At 39.0% G+C, this 18,991-nt stretch overlaps 1 protein-coding gene across 1 annotated transcript in view; it reads right to left on the reverse strand.

Annotated features, from left to right (window-relative positions):
* The window catches only part of SPTA1 (spectrin alpha, erythrocytic 1), a 110,993-nt gene that overhangs the window by 19,025 nt on the left and 72,977 nt on the right, over positions 1 to 18,991 (reverse strand). The window contains exons 26-40 of the mRNA XM_019634272.1: positions 13,920 to 14,019; positions 13,599 to 13,796; positions 9,840 to 9,983; positions 9,190 to 9,293; positions 8,614 to 8,776; positions 8,220 to 8,351; positions 7,622 to 7,759; positions 7,334 to 7,438; positions 6,099 to 6,307; positions 4,545 to 4,665; positions 3,809 to 3,930; positions 2,860 to 2,992; positions 2,084 to 2,182; positions 1,225 to 1,387; positions 499 to 575 (exon numbers count right to left, since the gene is read on the reverse strand). Coding sequence (XP_019489817.1) covers positions 499 to 575; positions 1,225 to 1,387; positions 2,084 to 2,182; positions 2,860 to 2,992; positions 3,809 to 3,930; positions 4,545 to 4,665; positions 6,099 to 6,307; positions 7,334 to 7,438; positions 7,622 to 7,759; positions 8,220 to 8,351; positions 8,614 to 8,776; positions 9,190 to 9,293; positions 9,840 to 9,983; positions 13,599 to 13,796; positions 13,920 to 14,019 — 2,008 coding nt within the window. The remainder of the gene's footprint in view (positions 1 to 498; positions 576 to 1,224; positions 1,388 to 2,083; positions 2,183 to 2,859; positions 2,993 to 3,808; positions 3,931 to 4,544; positions 4,666 to 6,098; positions 6,308 to 7,333; positions 7,439 to 7,621; positions 7,760 to 8,219; positions 8,352 to 8,613; positions 8,777 to 9,189; positions 9,294 to 9,839; positions 9,984 to 13,598; positions 13,797 to 13,919; positions 14,020 to 18,991) is intronic.

Genomic DNA, 18,991 nt, shown 5'->3' on the forward strand with positions numbered 1-18,991 from the left:
GATGATAACAAAAATAACACAAAATTTGTGAGACACTGCTAAGCTAAAGCTTTACTTAGAAATTTGTAACCTTAAATCAATATATTTAAAAAGAAGAATGACTATATATTTGATCATCTCCATAGCCATCTTAAATTTTTTTCAAGTTAAGTAATTCAAAAGCAAGTTAAAGAAAATGATAAAGATATAAAGATATAAAAAGTTATTAATGGAATATAGCTAAAAGGTACAACAGAGAAAAATTAAAACCCAATATTTGGTTCCCTAATAAGCATAACGAACACCTATTGCAAGACAGATGAGAGTGAATGGGGTGACAGAGGGGAGGAAACCTAGCAAATTATCAGTATCAGGAAGGAAAAAAGGAACGATGTTACAGGTCTCACAGAAAACAAACACACAAAATTTAGGAATGAAATAATTCTCTGTGTTCAGCTTCTGTGTGATATTGGTCTTGTACCGCACTGGCATCTGTTAACAAGGCAACCCCACTCTCACCTGCTTTGCCAGGAGAGTAAGGAAGGCAGCGAGATCTCCACCATTGCCATTGGTCTTCAGGCTTGTTAACTTCTCAGCTAAAGTGCAAAGACAATAAGATGGGAAAGATAGTTGGTCTTGTATCAGACTTGGAAAGGAGAAAAGGAATATGTCCTCTAGGCTACAAGAGAGCCTCCCAACTATCAAAGTGGGTGATACATTCAATATGAGAACAGTGGAGACCAGTGGATTGCTTTTCTAGACTTACGCAGGATAAAACTGATTGAAACAGAGCTAGGGCCAAGAAAATGTCGGAGTGTTTTATAGAACAAAGAAAAATTGAATATTAGATATAAATTATAAGTAAATCAAACACACAGTTTATTTCCTAGAATGTTTTGCTATAGCTGTATCTTTCTGAATATCACATGTGAAATCACGAATTCTCAAAATGAGAATTATTCTCTGGAATAATGGCATTTAGTCACCCCCTTAGTATATTTCTCTCTCTCTCTCTCTCTCTCTCTCTCTCTCTCTCTCTGTGTGTGTGTGTGTGTGTGTGTGTGTGTGTGTGTGTGTGTTTGCACACTTGTGAGTGTAATTGTGTCCTGAAAGGATAGGGGTGGGTGATCATTACAAGGGAGCATTTCTCTTTGCAAGGTAAGTGAGAAAGCCTCAGGAACCATTCTATAAATGAATTTATCAGCATTTCTCAAACCCGAGGACCCTGGCCCTCATCTATCGTACCTATCCAGGCCTCTACCACATCAGCCTTCCAGTTGAACTGCTGAAAGGCATAATCATCTTCCAACTGCAACTTCCAAGCAGCTATTGCCTTGGCCAGAGCTGGAGTCTTTTCATTCAGAGCCTCTATCTTGGCAGAAATCTTCTCCTTGTGCTGACTTTCCTCCTGTAACACCAAAGTTGAAAGAAGGAGAAAGGCCAAAGCCAGAAATGTGAATTCCTTAGTACTACTAAAAAGCTCTCATCTTTCTCATTCCAAATTGTAACTATTCTCCTCTAGGTCTAGCGAATTAATTCTGTTTTTCTTCTATGTTTCAGATGGTTATTTGGGTGATCTTTTCATGACTGTCCATATAAGTGTGATCTTCTTAGTCAGTGTAAGCATCTAGAAGGTGTAAAGTCATCTCTGTTTTGGGTTCTCTATGTAGTACTTAGATAAGTGAGACTTTGTAAAAACAAGCATCTAAACAGCAGAATGATTCTCAAATTACAAAAAGGTTTCCATGTGGTCTTCCTCCTTAGAGGCTTACAAAGAAATTGTTTTACATTTTTACAATACTCTATGACCAAAGCAAGTCACTTATAAGAGTTTCGTAAGTGCCATATTTTGCATAGGATAAGAGTAAGTGTGTCAATAAAGGATTCAAAGAAATCTTCAAGGTATACTAGTAAGAACTTGAAAAAAGGATTTCCAGGAAAAACCAATTAAATAGATAATTATTTGCTTAGAACAACAATAATAACAAAAAGGCAGCTTAGAAGAGATTATGAAATGTATGATTTAGCACTGCTCATGAGTCTATATTTGGGCCAATTCCTCTTGAAAATGAAAGTTTGACCTGGAATTCCTGGAGTCCCTCACCTTACTCAGGATGTCTTCTCCTTGAGCACACACGTTTTGCACTCGGGCCGTATGGACAGCAAAGTCATTATCCAAAGCTTCATACTTCTTTAGCAAGCTCTGCATAAATGAGTCAGTGAGAAACAAAGCATCAAGACAATTTATCCCACCCACATTCTGATTCCATTTGATGCCATTCATCACTGATGATGATTCAACTAAACTGGCAGAACAGATGAGTATCCACTTCTCCCTGCGCGGCTCTACTAAATTCCTCTCCCCAAACTCTTCACTTGCCAAAAAGGGCAAATTTACCAGAAAAAGAATCAAAGGAATATAAGTCACATTGTTCTAACTTACCATGTGACCTTAAGTTTTTCTGGATTTTGGAATGAGAATGTTGATAAAGGTAAGACATAGGACTTCCCCATATTAAAATTTATATAATTCTACAAAACACTGCGTCTACCAGAAAAATATTAAGTATCAAGAACATCCTATACTGGATCAAATATATGATGATGGAAGGAGAACTGACTCTGGGTGGTGAACACACAATGTGATATATAGATGAGGTATTATACAATTGTACACCTTAAACCTATGTAACTTTACTAAGCATTGTTACCCCAATAAACTTTAATTTTAAAAAAAATCCTATACAAAGAGCTGACTTTAAAGCCTTCTTTTCCCACCAGGAGAAAGATTCTAATTTTAAAGATGAAAACATTGACAACATAAGAAGAGGTTCATATTAAAGAGAAGAAAATCAATTAAACCAGTCAACCTATTCTCACCTGAGTAGCAGCCAATGTGTCTCCTGAATTTCTGAGGGCAACCATTGCTTCCTTTTCACTGATCCAAGTTTCTTCCTCCTCAGCATTCTCCATGAATTGCAAATATTCTAGGGACTCTTCCAACCGAAGCCCTCTATTACAGGGCAGTAAGCCCAATAAGGACAAGAGGAAACTAGTAAGCAGTGAAAGTGGGGCCGAGTGGCCCAATCTCATGAGGCAGCCACAGTTGAACTGGGCCGCAGAACAACCAAATATATGCCTACTGGTCAGCTGTGGTGATCTCCTCTGAAAAGGGGGAGACCTTTGTCCCAGAAGTACAATTTTGTGGCATTATCTTTTCTCTAGGAATCTTTGTTGGGGGAAAAAAAACTTTGTCCAAATAAAAGTGCCAATTAGAGTTGGAGAATAACAGCAATGAAGCAGAGTCTCTTTCTACTCTTAACACAATGGAGGCACTACAAAGTACTTTTATTCCCCAGGAAGGAAAGTATTCCTATTGCCAAAAGACATGGCGTTATAGGCAGAGAATATTTTACTTGGCTATATGTAGCTATAGGGCTCTAAGGGAGAACATTTTTTTTTAATGTTTTCACCACTGTGTGTTGCACCCAATGGTAAACTGGGGAGATATACAAATAGACACCTGGCAAATAACCTGGTATGAGAGATAACATATGTAGGGCAACAATGATAAAAGACAGCTGCAAGCAAGTACAGGAGTAGAGGTATATTTATAACACAGAGGCAGTCATCGCTTCTGTCTGGGGTAAATGGGAGAAAGCTTCATGGAATACTTTGCATTTGAGCAGGGACTTAGAAGATAGATAGAGATGGGTAGGTGGGGAGAAATGCTGAGCAAGCCCTTAAGTATTCCACACCCCCCGCCCTCCAACACCAGCCCAATGCCTGTAACGCAGAAAGAGCATTGGGTCTCCTCTCCCCAACTCACCGAGCCTTGGCCAACTCTTGGAGCTTCTCCCAGTGTTGAACAAACTGAGCCAGCCGTTCCTGGATCTCCTCTCTGCCCACAGCAGCCTTGTCGCCCAGCCTCTCTGCCATATCCAGCACATTCTGAAGAACACACCCACTCCATGTTGCATTACCCTACAATCTTTCCCAGTTTAGACCTACTCCCCAGACCAAATATCTAGCCCTTCCTACCCTCGAGATCATTTATAAACTCTATGCTACTTAGGATGGTGCTGAAAATCCTGGGAGAATGTAGAAAGCTGCAGTGAGATCTACCATACTAAAATCACCCAAGTTTTTGGACAAATACCTTGGCATTTGTACAAGGCCACTCTCCGTGATCTACTTTGTGGATAATTCATGATCATAGGGTGACCCTGCTGTCAAGCCAGACCCAGAGTTGCTTTCTTTTCATGTGGCTTGGCTCAAGTACAACTTTTCTGGATGTCCCAACCTGCATCTTAATTGTCAACAACTGTGCCCTAGAGTGTTAAAAGTGCCCTTTCCAGGGAAGAGCATGGGTCTTGTACAGAATGCTTCTATTTATAGGGTACAAAATGTGGAAAAGAACACTAACGAACTCTGTGACTAACTCTACGTTAGTCTTAGTATATGCCACCTTCACCTTTAGTAGTATCATCCTATTTATCTGTAACACGAGGGGCTACTATTAGATTATCTCTGCCTTTCCAGGTCTTATACTCTACTATTCCTACCTGGATGGCAGGTTCATGTGCCATCAGCTCCCCCTCTAGGCGTTTGTGTTTCTTCAGTAAGTTTTGAACCCCTTGCAGATCCCTCCCATAGTCCTGGGAGCTCACTCGTACCAACTTCTCCCTGCAACCAAGGAAGAAAACAGAAAATTTCGAGTTTAGATGTTTGAAGTCATCCTAGAACAACAGCTTTCTAAGAGTGTGTGTGGCTGGGGGTGAGGTAGCTTTCTGGTGTCAATGTCACAAAGATAATTAGTGCCAAAAGCTTTCAGCAAAGCTTCCAACTTATGCTAATACAATTAAAATAACATACTGATATGCACAGCTGTAACAGCCTTCCGTTACTTCCTTTGCCTGTCTACTTGTGTATCTTCTCTTCTTTACTCAAGAACATATACTAACATTTCTATTTCAAAAAGGTAAAAATTATACACACACACATATGTACACATATACATGTATGACCTTCATGACCTTCATTATTTTTGTCTCTTAGCATCAGTAATGAATTTAGGTAGAATGGGTTATAAAGAGCTGATCTATAGAAGTCATGGCAGTTGAACTGCTTCTGAGAGTAAAATGTTTGAACATCAGCATGAAGCACAGTAAAAGACTACATAGACAAGATTATGTTATCTTACTGTTTCTAAAAAGTTTCTGAAATGTCCTACTTGTCCTGTGCACAATGCTTTTTTCTAATTCTTTGATTGCTCATAAGAATCAGCAGGCTTTGTTCCTTTGCTGTTTTCAGCTTTAAAAAACAAGACAAACAAATAAACAAAAACTCATAGACACATAAAATAGTTTAGTGGTTACCAGAGGGTAAGGGGGGAGCGGGTTGTAGATGATGATGGTGATGGAAGGAGAACTGACTCTGGTTGTTGAACACACAATGTGATATATAGATGATGTATTGCAGAATTGTACACTTGAAACCTATGTAATTTTACTAACCATTGTCACCCCACTACATTTTAATTTAAAAAACATTAATAAAACAAAATAATCAGCAGGTATGTTGAAGAGAAACATGATGAGACAGGTTAAATAGTAAATAAAGCAAATAATTTGATTTGCTAATATGTTCCCAATCATATTTTTTACAACAAAGGTAGAATTAGTATAAAACCATGGCAGGTAATGTGTAACGTTCTCTATCCAGAATCCAGTTCTGTCACATATTAGATACACGAGATACAGAAAGAAAAAGGACAATGATCTCATCAGTTCAGTAAGTTGCAAATGCCCAGCTATCTGATTCGAAATGAGCAGTACACATTCTATGAACTCTCTAGAACAAACATACATGTTTTCTTAATTTTGTCCCCAGAATGTATGTGAACTGCTCCCCACTCCCTCCATTTTTGTCTGCCAAACAGTGAAGGAATTTGGGGGAAATAAAACCAATGTTAACTTTAGGGTAAGGCAAACATGATTAAGCAGTATTACCAACAGCAAGAAACATTACGTATTTCATTTCAGCATCAAATAGAAACATGTTTGGAGGATTATCTGCTCTCTTGGATTATCAATGCAATACGATTTGGCAGTACATACTCTATCCATGATTCCTCATCATCTAGTTCCTGGAAGAACTGGAACAAGGCATAGGCTTCTTTCAGTTTCTCATGGTGTGCCGCTGCTAAGTTCTGGACATCCAAGAAGCGCTTGTTGACATTATCTCTTTTCTCCACAATCTGATCAGTATTGAAAGTCCCACTGGAGAGCAGATCAGTAGCCAACTCATTCAGGTCCCTGAGTGCATCCTAGGAAGCCCCAGTAAACTCAGTGAACAATATAGTACAGGCATTAAGTAGACTCACAAATTTAACCACTGCTGGTTCAGGTTCAAAGACTGTGTCAAAGAGATTGTTTTTAAAGATAGTCAATTTGATTTTTTTTTGTTGACCCAGATTGGATGAGGGCAATATGGATAACATGACTATACTACTCTAATTGCACATTTGGCCTTATGTGTCCTGTTTTTCCTTCTGATGTTTTCCCCTTTATTTGCTTCCTCTCCCCAAATGGAAAATAAAACCTTGGTGAGCAAGCACTCTGTCTGATGCAGACTGATTTATTGAAATAATCAATAAGAACTACTCTTAGGTTGGCCACAGAACCCATGCAGCCTCTTCTCTATTTTTATTCAAACTCTGCCCTCTAGTGATGTCACAGGGAATATCATCAAATCCTGAAATAATCAAACTTAGAAAGCCTTTGGCTTCTTATCCTTTCTGTAGGTATCTCTATCACCAAATAAAAATGATAGTGTAAAATTCTCCTGTATAAAATTAACACCTGTCAGCATGTTCCTAGTACAAATCTCTGCTTGATATTAGGATGCTACTGGAATGCATTATTGCATTTCCAGAGTCTATATGTAGTTCAACTTCATTGCATATGCTCCTATCTATTTTATTGTTTTTCTCTCTAAATCTATGAAATAATTTGCATTGTCTTTCTAGGACCAGATCAAATGTGCAGCTTTGGATGATAGTGAGTTTATATGCATGCATTCATTAAAAAAATAAATAAGATCACTTTTAGGATCCACATCTTGGAGTCTTAGAATCTACAGCTTAATGATCATTCATTAAAAGTGACTATCGCAATCTCTCTGCAGCCCATGGATTTGACCTGGTTATAATGACTGCTGGTTGTGAACAGTAAGGTGAATCTTGCAAGGCTGTGTTCCCAAATAATCTCCTAAGACAGGAGAGGGGAAAATCAGAAACCTTTCCATTTTTTGAATGGAAATCCCAGAGGAGTGGGATTCCAGAAATACTTACTTCTCGAGCCAACATCTCTGTTTCCAATAGCTGATGCTTTTTGAGCAGGTTTCCTGCAGAAGCCAAGTCCCTGGCCTGATCTTTCATGGCCAGTAGTGTCTCTGCCTGGGAATGGAAGAATAAGCAGTAAAGCTGCCAGATGAAAACTATCTTTAAGGAGAACAAGATTATCAACTATGTCCCCAAACGTTTCTGAAGAAGAGTCAGGAGATCATTCATGCATAAATTTGATTATATGACAAGCATTTATTAAACTCCCATGCCCCCACCGTTTCCAGGTGCAATTACCTCTGAGAGCCAGAACTCAAAATCCCGGATGCCTGTATTGAACCTTTGTTGGCGACTAGCCTCATTGAGCTTTTGCCCTTTGTCAACTGTTCTCTCAAGCAGGTAGTCCCAATGTTTCTCCAGCTCTTCCAGTTGACCCTAACCCAAAGAAATTGAAGAATCATTATGGTCTTTAGAATCCTGGGTCTTCTAACAACTTGAAAGGATACTATAGGGAGGCCAAGGAGGTAGGAACTAATCAAAATTATCCAGTATTTAAATGTCATACATTTTAAACAAGTTAATTTCAGAATACAACAGGAGGTATTAGTAGAAAGTTTGAGAAAGAGTACTGGACTGATTACAGAGGTTGATGTCTAAATGCCAAAAGACTTGGTAGTAGGGATAGAAAATGCAAAACACACAGGATAATGTTTAGGAATTAAGTTGAAAGTTTTCCTGGAATTCTAGGTACTAAGTGTGGTGGTAGCCAATAGATCTCAGCATCATTGTTAACCAGAGAACATATTCCATATTCCTATACATGAAAACATTGAAATAGTAAGATTTCTTTTCATGTATCTTTGTGCCCAGAACCCACGGTGAGCAAAACCCCTACCTTCATGGTCTCTTCCTTGCCATCACATGCCCTCCGCTCAATCAGAGAGTTCCCCAATCTGATGACTCCTTCTACCTGATCAGCTCTGCCATAGACCTCATTTTCAAAGGTCTGGTGCTTCAGGTATTTCCTCTAAAGGAAGAGAAAAAACTAAGTTACCTTGTTATTTAGGGAAGCAAGAAAACATAACTTGTGTTTAAAAGTAAGAGTTAATATTTCTGTCATAACCAAAGTGATGTTGACTTCTGAAGGGCCTGTGCACGTTAGACTGAGAAGTCCCTGAGGATAGCATCAGTGGTCTCAACAATAAGGAAGTGTTCAGTATAGAAAAATGGACATTCATGCAACAACTTGGGTATGCTAAAGTTTTCCAAGATTCCTATTTTGCGCTTACCTGAATGTTGGTGGGGTCTTTGTAGGACTCATCACAGGCTGTGGGCAGCATCTCATTGATCCATTCTTCTAGGTCCTCAAAGTCACGGCAGAATTGTTTTAGGTCAGCATAATCTCCCAGTTTTGTCCGCTCAGCAATCAGCTGTGCTTTGAGAGCCTTCCATCTGGAGAAGGTGGCTAGATCAGTCTGTGTCCTTTTTCCTTCCCCTAAGCTCTAATGGCATATTCATGAATTTTCCCATTTGTCAACCTCTCATTTATACATTTATGTGTTATATATAACATAGTAATATATTATTTAGTTATAGACTATATTATTATATTATATATTATTTATATGTTGTATAAAACATAGTCTCATTATTTTTAGATATATTTGTTAAGTCAGGTAATTTCTAAGGTAACTTCCATGTCTTTCATTCTGTGAGTCCAGATCACAAAGTTTCCCAAAGTGTCAAGATAGTATTAGGCATCTAGAAGTAAGAAGAACTGAGTGTTACCCCCATGCTCAATGCTAACAGAGAGGTCACTTTGCTACCTCTTCCTGTAGCTCATAAAACAATTGCTCAGGCCTGACCTGTCCAGCACCCGTTGGAGCTGAGCAGCAATCTCTTCCTTGGCGTAGTGGTCATCAGCTATAAGCCGCTCAGCAAAATGTTCTAGCTCAGTGATCTTGTTTTCCTAGATAAAACAGAATGGAAAGAACCCAAATGTCTGGAGATTAGACCCTGGTGCAATTCCAGACTCTCTCCTAGAAAAGAGCAGACATTAACCTTTGTCATTTCACAAAGGGAAACAAAATCAGTACTAAAGGGTAAATTCCTTAGAGAGGTGGATATTAACTCAACAATAGGCAAACTATTAATAATGATACTGAGATGGGTTATTTGTGTGGTACTGAATTCACTTATTTGACACTTCCCATGGCCATTGTAGGACAGGGTGATTCCTGCATTGGGTGAGATGTTGGAATAGACAGTATATTAAGTCACTTCCAATTCTAAAAGTCAGGTTTTAAAATGCTGGACTTAAACTAAGAAAGTCCAACGCCACATGTGACTTGGGTTAGGCTAAGCCAAAGTGTCATGTTGCCCTGCCTAGCTCAGAGTTTCCTGCAAGAAGCAAATTGGAATTAAAATATTTTAAAATCATAAAACCACATACCTATGTAAGATTTCTGTTATTATTACTAGTAGTTATTTTATAACTCATATTAGTTGTTATTACCTGGGCAGTGATTGCTTTGTCCATATCATCACGTTTCTTCATCAAGGCCTCCAGACTATCTAAGGAACCCTTATCATCTGACCTCAGGAAACTCTCACGTGCCATCATCCAGCTCTCAGCCTGATCACAGTTCCCTTGGAACAACTATGAGGAATAAAGTTAGAGATATATGGTATAGGAGTCCCCACTTATTTGAAGTTTTGCTTTCTGCAGTTTCAGTTACCCTTGGTCAACCACTGTCAGAAAATATTACATGGGAAATCCAGGAATATACAATTCATAAGGTTTAAATATGTGCTGTTCTGATTGGCATGAGGAAATCTCATGCCATCTTGTTATGTCATGCCTGGGAAATGAGTCATCCCTTTGTCCAGAGTATTCATGCTATTATACACTCCCCAACTGTTAGGCACTTAGCTCTACTGGTTATTAGACCGACTGTCCCTGTATTGAAGTTCTTGTGTCCACATAACCCTTATTTTACTTAATAAGACACCCAAAGGAGGCTTTCAGTCAAGATGGCAGGGAAGGTAAATTCTGTGCTTACCTCCCCCCATGACTACCTCAAAATTATAACTAAACTACAGAACAGCAATCCTTGAGAATTTCCTTCAGTCTAGGTAAACAGAAGTCCTATAACTAAGGATACAAAGATGAACTCATGTGGAGACTAGTAGGAGGGGGAGAAGACAGGGAACAGGCTGGTCACACACCCATGTGTGGCAGTTAAAAGTTGGGAGGGATATCTTAGCTGTGGAGGTACCCCCTGAGGGGTGAAGAGTTCCAGTCCCACACAAGGCTCCCAAGCCCAGGGTAGAAGTGCTGGGGAAAGAAGGCCTCATAACTCCTGGATATGAGAACAGTAGAAGTTGTGGCTGAGTAGGAAGAAAGGCTGCTGGATTCCCAGATGTTCCTCTTAAAGGGCCCATGCATGGACTTGATCGCTGATGGACTTACTTGCTCTGAGCTCCAGTGCTGGGGCAGCAGCTCAAAGGGCATTGGGGACATACAGGGAGGAGCTGGATTGTCTTGCTTTAGGGTAAAGGCTGGAGGGGAAGCTTCCTCCCAGACAGAAGTGTGACAGAAGACATTGTTCCTTTGTTGAGCCCTCACCCAATCAGCCTACAACAGGCAGGTGGGCATGATATCTGAGTTTCCATTAACCTAACTAATATTATTTGCCCACCCTGGTTGTTCCCTGAGACCCCACCTCACCTGACTTGCAGGCCCACCCAAGGCACTTCCAGTGGCTTTTTCATACAAATAGCCTGTGTTGGCTCATGCTGTGAATTTTTCTAAAATCTCTCAAAGGTTCACAAACCCCAAACAAACAACATCTGGCCTTGGTATGCCCTGTACCTCTTGCTAAGCAGCCTCAAGCCTGGAATTAGCAACAGCTGGCCTCAGTTCACAGCTTAGCACCTCTGAGGCACCTCCAAGCCCAGCGCAAGTGGTAACCATCTGAATATCACTTTGTACCTCATACCAAGTGCCCGTGGGCAGGGCACAGGCAGTGGCTGAACTTGTCTGCATCAGAGCCCCTTCCAAGAGCCACCAGAACCACCTGGTGACCAGCTTCAGACCACACCAGTGCACTATGCAACCATCTCCACAAATGACACACTCAGAGTGCAGACTCAGCAGTAATCAGAGCCTGGCTAAAGCAAATCCTGCTGTGTGGGGTCAGCCCCTGCACAACAGCTCCTCCACTGTAATCATGGCATTCCTCACAACCAATCAGCCTGAGGATCAGTCCCTCCCACTGACATGCCAACAGTATTCAAGGGTCAAACACATAGGAGGGTACACACAACTCACACAGAGACACATCACCCACCTCAGGTGACACCTGGCCCCACAGGACACTTACTACATAAGGCCACTCTACCAAGATTTGGAGACATAGTGCTCTACCTAATACATAGAAACAAAACAGGAGAAAGAAAAACATGTCCCAAATGAAAGATCAGAACAAAGCTCCAGAAAAAGAAATAAACAAAACAGAGACAAATAAAGCAAAACAGAGACAAACCAGATGTAGATGTCAAAACACTGGATATAGGGATGCTCAATGATCTCAGTGAGAACTTCAACAAAAAGATAGGAAACATAACCATGGAGGTAGGAACCATTAAAATAACCAGTTAGAAATGAAGAATACAATAACTGAAATAAAGAACATATTAGAGGGAATCAACAGTAGATTAGATGAAGCAGAGGACTGAATCAGTGTTTTGGAAGACTAAGTAGCAAAAAACACCTAATCAGGACAGGAAAAAGAAAAAGAATCCAAAAAACTAAGGATAGTTTAAGGATCCTTTGGGACAATGTGAAGTGCACCAACATTTGAATCATAGGAATACCAGAAAGAGAAAAGAGAGAGCAAGAAATTAAAAACCTATTTGAAGAAATAATGACTGAAAACTTCCTTAGCTTGGTGAAGGAAATAGACATACCAGCCAGGAAGCACAGGAGTCCCAAACAAGATGAGCCCAAAGAGGCTCACACCAAGACACATCAAAATTGAATTACCAAAGGCATTTGTCAAAACATATTCAAAGCAATGAACAGCAAGAACCTACAACCAAGATTACTCTACCCAGCAAACTATCATTTAGAATTGACATACAGATAAAAAGCTTCCCAGACAAGAAAAAGTTAAAGGAGTTCATCACCACCAAAGCAGTATTATAAGAAATGTTAGAACCAAGATGGCACAGTAGGCAAACGCTGTGTTTACCTTCGCTTACAACCGCATCAAAATTACAACTAATCTACACAACAACCATTATTGAGAATTGCATAAAATCAAGCTGAACTGAAGCCTTTCAATTAAGGATACGCAGAAGAAGCTACCTCCAGACTGGTAGGAAGGTCAGAGACGTGGCATGGGCTGGCCCCAAAGCCATTCACATAACTTTTATTACAGTATATTGTTATAATTGTTCTATTTTATTTTTAATTATTGTTAATCTCTTACTGTACCTAATTTATATATTTTAAATAGGTATATGTGTATAGGAATAAACATAGTATGTATAGCGTTTGGTACTATCTGTGTTTTTAGGCATTCACTGGTGCTTTTGAAATATATCTCTCACAAACAAGTGGGGGACTACTCTACTGGACTTTTACACTTCCCAGAAAACACATTTTATGTTTTTATATAAACATAAACTACCCTTGGCTGCTATTTGCCATATCCTATACCTGGTAGATACTGGCTGGTTATTTGTTTAGGACTGGTAAACACTATCCTTCAGGGTAGCCTGTGACACTCTCTCTTTCTCTCAAAAGTGTTAATCACTTCCCCTTCTTTAGCCTCAAAACATTCATACATTATGTTTCATTAATAATCACCTTACTATACTAGAATTATCTGTCTACATGTCAAATTTCAATACTTAAGAAAAGGGACACTATCTTACTAATCTTTGGGTTCCCAGGGCCCTGCACACAGTAGGTTCTCAATGAAAATCTATCAATCAAAACCTCAATCAATCAATAAATTATAATCACCCTACTTCATGCTCAGGAGTGACCTCCATTTTGTTTGGCTCTTTTGACAGGGATAAGGACAAAGAAAACCCCCAAGATCAGTCTACAAAGCAGAGAATACAATGTCAGATAATCAAGAGATGCCTTTGTGCTTACAGCATGGGAAGTCCAGTGAAATGAACAGCTGTACGAATCATGTAAAATTGCATAGAAGGAACAGACTTGGGCTAATTCTGCTCAATGATTGGGGATTTGCTGTACCTGCAAGTCCAGACATTGATCTAGCATCTTCTTGCGTTGTTCCCAAGCTTTCTCCAAATCATTTCTCTCTAGCCTGACAGCTTGAAGCTTTTTTTCAATTTCAGAGCTGGCAGAGTGCCCACTGTCTATAAGTTCTGCACCAAAGTCTTCTAAGGCCTGGAAGGTAGGAGCCTCAGCCTGCATGTCGGCATGATGTTCCTGTGGGGTAAAGCGGGAAGAGACAAGTGAGGCCAATGTTGTAACATTGTTACAACCACAGTTGTAACATGAGGGAAGGTTGTGAAGTCATGTGACCAGTGGCTATGGCTTTTGTAGCCATACCTGGTGTCGCTCTATCAAGATCTCTGTACCAGTTAAGTCCTCAGCCAGCTCCTGTGATGATACCATGCCACCAATGCCACTGATCCAATTCTGTAGGTCCCTAGAAAAACAGAAATATTGGGATTGATAAGAAAACCTTACAACTTCGCTACAGGGCTGTCTGTCCTTGGACACTTTCCTCTCTAGACAACGTTTCCAGATTAATACCTTCTATCTGGCTTTATATGCTTCACAGATCTTAGGTTTGTTGTTTTCACTTGTGACTTAATAATAGTAATCCACTGCCTTTGAAAATTCCTTCACATATATTATCTCTTTCAATTCTTGCAATAATCCTGTATAGAATTATTTTTAAAATTTATTTTTAAAATTAATTTGTATTAAGTGTCGCCTTGCAGCTGCCGACTCGAATGCTCCTGCGCACTGATCCTTTGAAGTCATAAGGAAGCGTCTTGGAATGCGGAGACCCGAGGGAATGATCTTGGTAAAACTTCCTTATCAGGTGGTCTCGGAATGCTGAGGCCATCCTGGGGATCATGCGCATGTGTGAAAGCACAACTCGTGCTTAATCACAATGAGTTTTGGTGAAGCAGCTGCCAGTCTAATTGAATCAATTAACTGGGTATTGATATTCAAATTGACCTCTTTGTGACTGTTGTAAATAAAAGCTTTACGCCCACCAGCATCAGAGCTCACTCTCTCGGTCTGAAGAGACGAGACCCCTGGCCCGCAGAAACTCTACTTTTGACTCTTGTGATTTCTTAACCCTTTGCCAACTCTCCTCGAGCCCCCCAGTCCTTGTCACGCGGGACGTGATAATTAAGTGTACTGGGATGACACTGGTTAGTAAAATTATATAGGTTTCAAGTGTACAATTTTATAATACTTCATCTATCTATTGCACTGTGTGTTCACCACCCAGAGTCAATTCTCCTTCCATCACCATATATTTGATCCCTTTACCTTCGTCTACCACACCTTTTCCCCCTTACCCTCTGGTAACCACTAAACTGTTCTGTGTCTATGATTTGTTTGTCTTGTTCATGTGTTGCTTCCAGTTCTTTTTTAATTTTATTTTTTACATTAGTTTCAGGTGTACAAAACAACATAATGATTGAACATTTACACTCCTCAAAAAGTGATTACAACCCCCCCCCCAAGTCTACTACTCCTCTGACCTTATATAGCTATTACAATACCATTGACTGTACTTTACATATGCCCAGACCCTAAGCCGGACAGACTCACTTTTAAAAATCATACTTCAGCTATTCCAGCTAGACTCTAAGCAGAACTTCCCGGGAAGACAGTAAACGCCTAGCTTTACAAGAAATGGATTGCAACAGAAATACTAATGCTTTGCAGAAGTAGTCTTATCACAACTAGATTGGACCATTTCACAAAAACTAACAGCTCTTTTTGCTTCTGTACACCTGCTTTGCTTCTGCTGGGGAATAAAAGGTTAAAGAACAACATTCCTCACGCCTTGCAGTTCCCCCTTCCTCTCTCTTTCTCAGGCCTTGCAGTTGCCCCTTCCTCTCCCTGCCTTCATGTTAACGTTTCAGGAGGCCTTGAAGCAAACTAACTTTATCAACCCGGTCACGATGTACTGTTAAGACACATGGACATAACACTGTTGCAACAGTGGGATGCAGTTTTAACTAAAATAACTACACATTCTTTTTGGCTTCTGTAATTTACTTTATGTTTAACCCCCACCTTATAAAAACCCTACCCACTGAGACCTCGGGACCGTTTTCTCCTTAGTTGGAGGGGCGGTTGCTGAGCTCAGCTTAATAAAATCTTCGGAACTTTAAACTTTAATTTGACATCCAGCCTCTTTATTGATTATCTGGACCCAACACATACTGTGACTTTATATGAGGTCTGACAATTAAGTTCAGAAAAAGTGCTACATACCTCATTGCTGAATATCACTATGGCTACCTTCAAAGTACTCCCTTTGGGAAGCTATGCACAAACACCAGTGCCTAGTCCACCCTTCAAAGCAATTTTGGAACTCTTTTTCTGGAATGGCCATCAGAGCTGTCCTTGTATTACCCTTGATGTCCTGAATGTCATCAAAATGTCTTCCTTTCAATATTCCCTTTATCTTCAGGTAAAGAAAGAAGTCATTGGGGGGCAGGTCAGGTGATTAAGGAGGGTGTTCCAATAGTTATTTGTTTACTGGCTAAAAACTCCCTCACAGACAGTGCTGTGTGAGCTGGTGCATTGTCATGATGCAAGAGCCATGAATTGTTGGCAAAAAGTTTAGGTCGTTTAACTTTTTCATGCAGCTTTTTCAGCACTTCCAAATAGTAAACTTGGCTAACTGCTTGTCCAGTTGGTACAAATTCATAATGAATAATCCCTCTGATATCAAAAAAGATTAACAACATCATTGCAACAAGTTCTTGAACTTAATTGTCAGACCTCATATATATTTAATTATAGTTGAATTCAATATTATTTTACTTCAGCTTCAGGTGTATAGAGGAGTGGTTAGGCATCTACACAATCAATGATGTGTTCCCCTTGATAAGTCCAATACACACCTGGCACCCTACATAATATTTACACCATTATTGATTATATTCCCCATACTGCATTCTACATCCCCATGACTATTTTGTGACTACAATTTTGTACTACTTTATCCCTTCACTTTCTCCCCCATCCCTCAACCCTCCTCCCATCTAGCAGCCCTTAGATTTTTTTCTGTATCTCTGAGTCTATTCCTGTTTTGTTAGCTCGTTTATTCTGTTTCTTAGATTCCACATACAAGTGAGATAATATTGTATTTGTCTTTCTCAGTCTGGCTTATTTTATTTAGCATAATATTCTCTAGGTCCATCTATGTTGTTGCAAATGGTAATATTTAATTCTTTTTAATGGCAGACTAATACTCCATTGTATAAATGTACCACAATTTTTTTATCCAACTGTCTATTGATGGGCGTTTCTGTTGTTTCCACATCTTGGCTATTGTGAATAGCCCTGCAGTAAACATAGGTGTGCATATAGTTTTTCAAATTAGTGTTTTGGATTTCTTTGGATAAATACCCAAATTGCTGGGTCACAAGGTATTTCTATTTTTAATTTTTTGAGGAACATTTATATTGTTTTCCTTAGTGGTTGCACCAATCCCACCAACAATGCATGAGGGTTCCCTTTTTTCTACATCCTTGCCCACATTTGCTGTTTGTTGATTTATTGATAATAGCCATTTTGAAAGGAGTGAGGTGATAGCTCATTGTGGTTTTTATTTGCATTTCTCTAATGATTGGTGGCATTCAACACCTTTTCATATGTCTATTGGCCATCTGTATGTCCTCTTTAGAGAAATGTCTCTTCAAGTCCTCTGCCCATTTTTTAATTGTTTGGTTTTTTTAAAATAAATTTTGGATATTAACCTTTTATCAGATATATCATTGGCAAATATTTTCTCTCATGAAGTAGGATGTCTTTTTGTTTTGTTGATGGTTTTTTTTTTGCTGTGAAAAAAACTTTTTAGTTTAATGTAGTCCCATATGTTTATTTTTTCTTTTGCTTCACTTACCTGAGGAGATATACCAGTAAAAATATTTCTAAGGGTAATGTCTGAGAGTTTGCTTTCTATATTTTGTTCTAGGAGTTTTATGGTTTCGGATCTTACATTTAAGTCTTTAATCCATTTTGAGTTTCTTCTTGTATATGGCATAAGGAGGTGGTCTAGCTTCATTGTTTTTTGCATGTATCTGTACAGTTTTCCCAGCACCATTTATTGAATAGACTCTTTTTACCCCAATGTAAATTCTTGCTTATTTTGTCATAGATTAAATTACCATATAGGCATGGATTTATTTCTGGACTCTCTATTCTGTTCCATTGATCTATGTGTCTGTTTCTATGACAATACCACGCTGTTTTGATTCTATACCCTTGTAGTATGATTTGATGTCAGGTAGTGTGATACCTCCCACTTTGTTCTTATTTCTCAGGATTGCCATGGCTATTTTGGGTCTTTTATGTTTCCATATAAATTTTAGGATTATTTGTTCTAGTTCTGTGAAAAACGGCATTGGTATTTTGATAGTGATTGCACTGAATCTATATACTTCTTTAGGTAGTGTGCACATTTTCACTATATTAATTCTCCCTATCCATGAACATGGCATATGTTTCCATTTATTTGTAACTTCTTAATTTCCCTCTCCAATGTCTTATAATTTTCTGAGTACAGGCCTTTACTTCCTTAGTTAAATTTATTCCTAAGTATTTTATTTTGTTGATGCAATTGTAAATGGCACTGTTCTCTTAATTTCTCTTTCTCATAGTTTGTAATTGGTGTATAACAATGCAACCTATTTCTGAATATTAATTCTGTATCTTAATTTTGTAGCTACTTTACTAAATTCATTTGTCAGTTCTAATAGTTTTTTGTTGTTGTTCAATATGTTTTTATTGGTTATTTTCTTTTTTTCACTTTAACACACATTATCATAAAGTCCTTCTCTCCAACTCATGTTTCATCTATGTTCTCCTTGTCTTTCCTCTCTCAGAGTAAGAGGATAGAAATCAAAGCTAACAACAGCTCTTACTCACAGAATCTGGTTCTATTATTTCTCTTATTTTTTTCCCTGTAAACATATTTTTCTTTTTTCCTTTTCAAAACAAGCACAGAAACTTTTCTTTGAATCCCTGACCCTTTGAGGTAATGCTCTTATTTCTTACCCCTTTTATTTTACTACCAACCTTCTGCAGAAAACAGCCTCCACTTTTTTACTTCCTGACCCCTTGCACCTTGCATCTGCACATGACTACTCTTTTTAAACCTTATTCTTGACTTGCTCATTCCTAACTGGACTCTCTTAAGTCACCTTTTGTTTTTCTCCAAAACTCCTCTTTTGGCGGTTTGACCCAGTATTATCTTGATTCTACTCCTATTTCTTTTGACCTTCTCAGTTTCTGATTTCATTGTCACCTTTTTTTTTTTTAATTAGTTTTGGTTTCAGGTGTACAAAGCAATGCAATAGTTATACTTTTCACTTCTCACAGAGTGACAAGCCTTCTCCCCCAATCCACCACTCCCC

Source organism: Hipposideros armiger, unplaced genomic scaffold, assembly GCF_001890085.2.
Source record: "Hipposideros armiger isolate ML-2016 unplaced genomic scaffold, ASM189008v1 scaffold_1569, whole genome shotgun sequence".
Classification (NCBI taxonomy): Eukaryota; Metazoa; Chordata; class Mammalia; order Chiroptera; family Hipposideridae; genus Hipposideros; species Hipposideros armiger.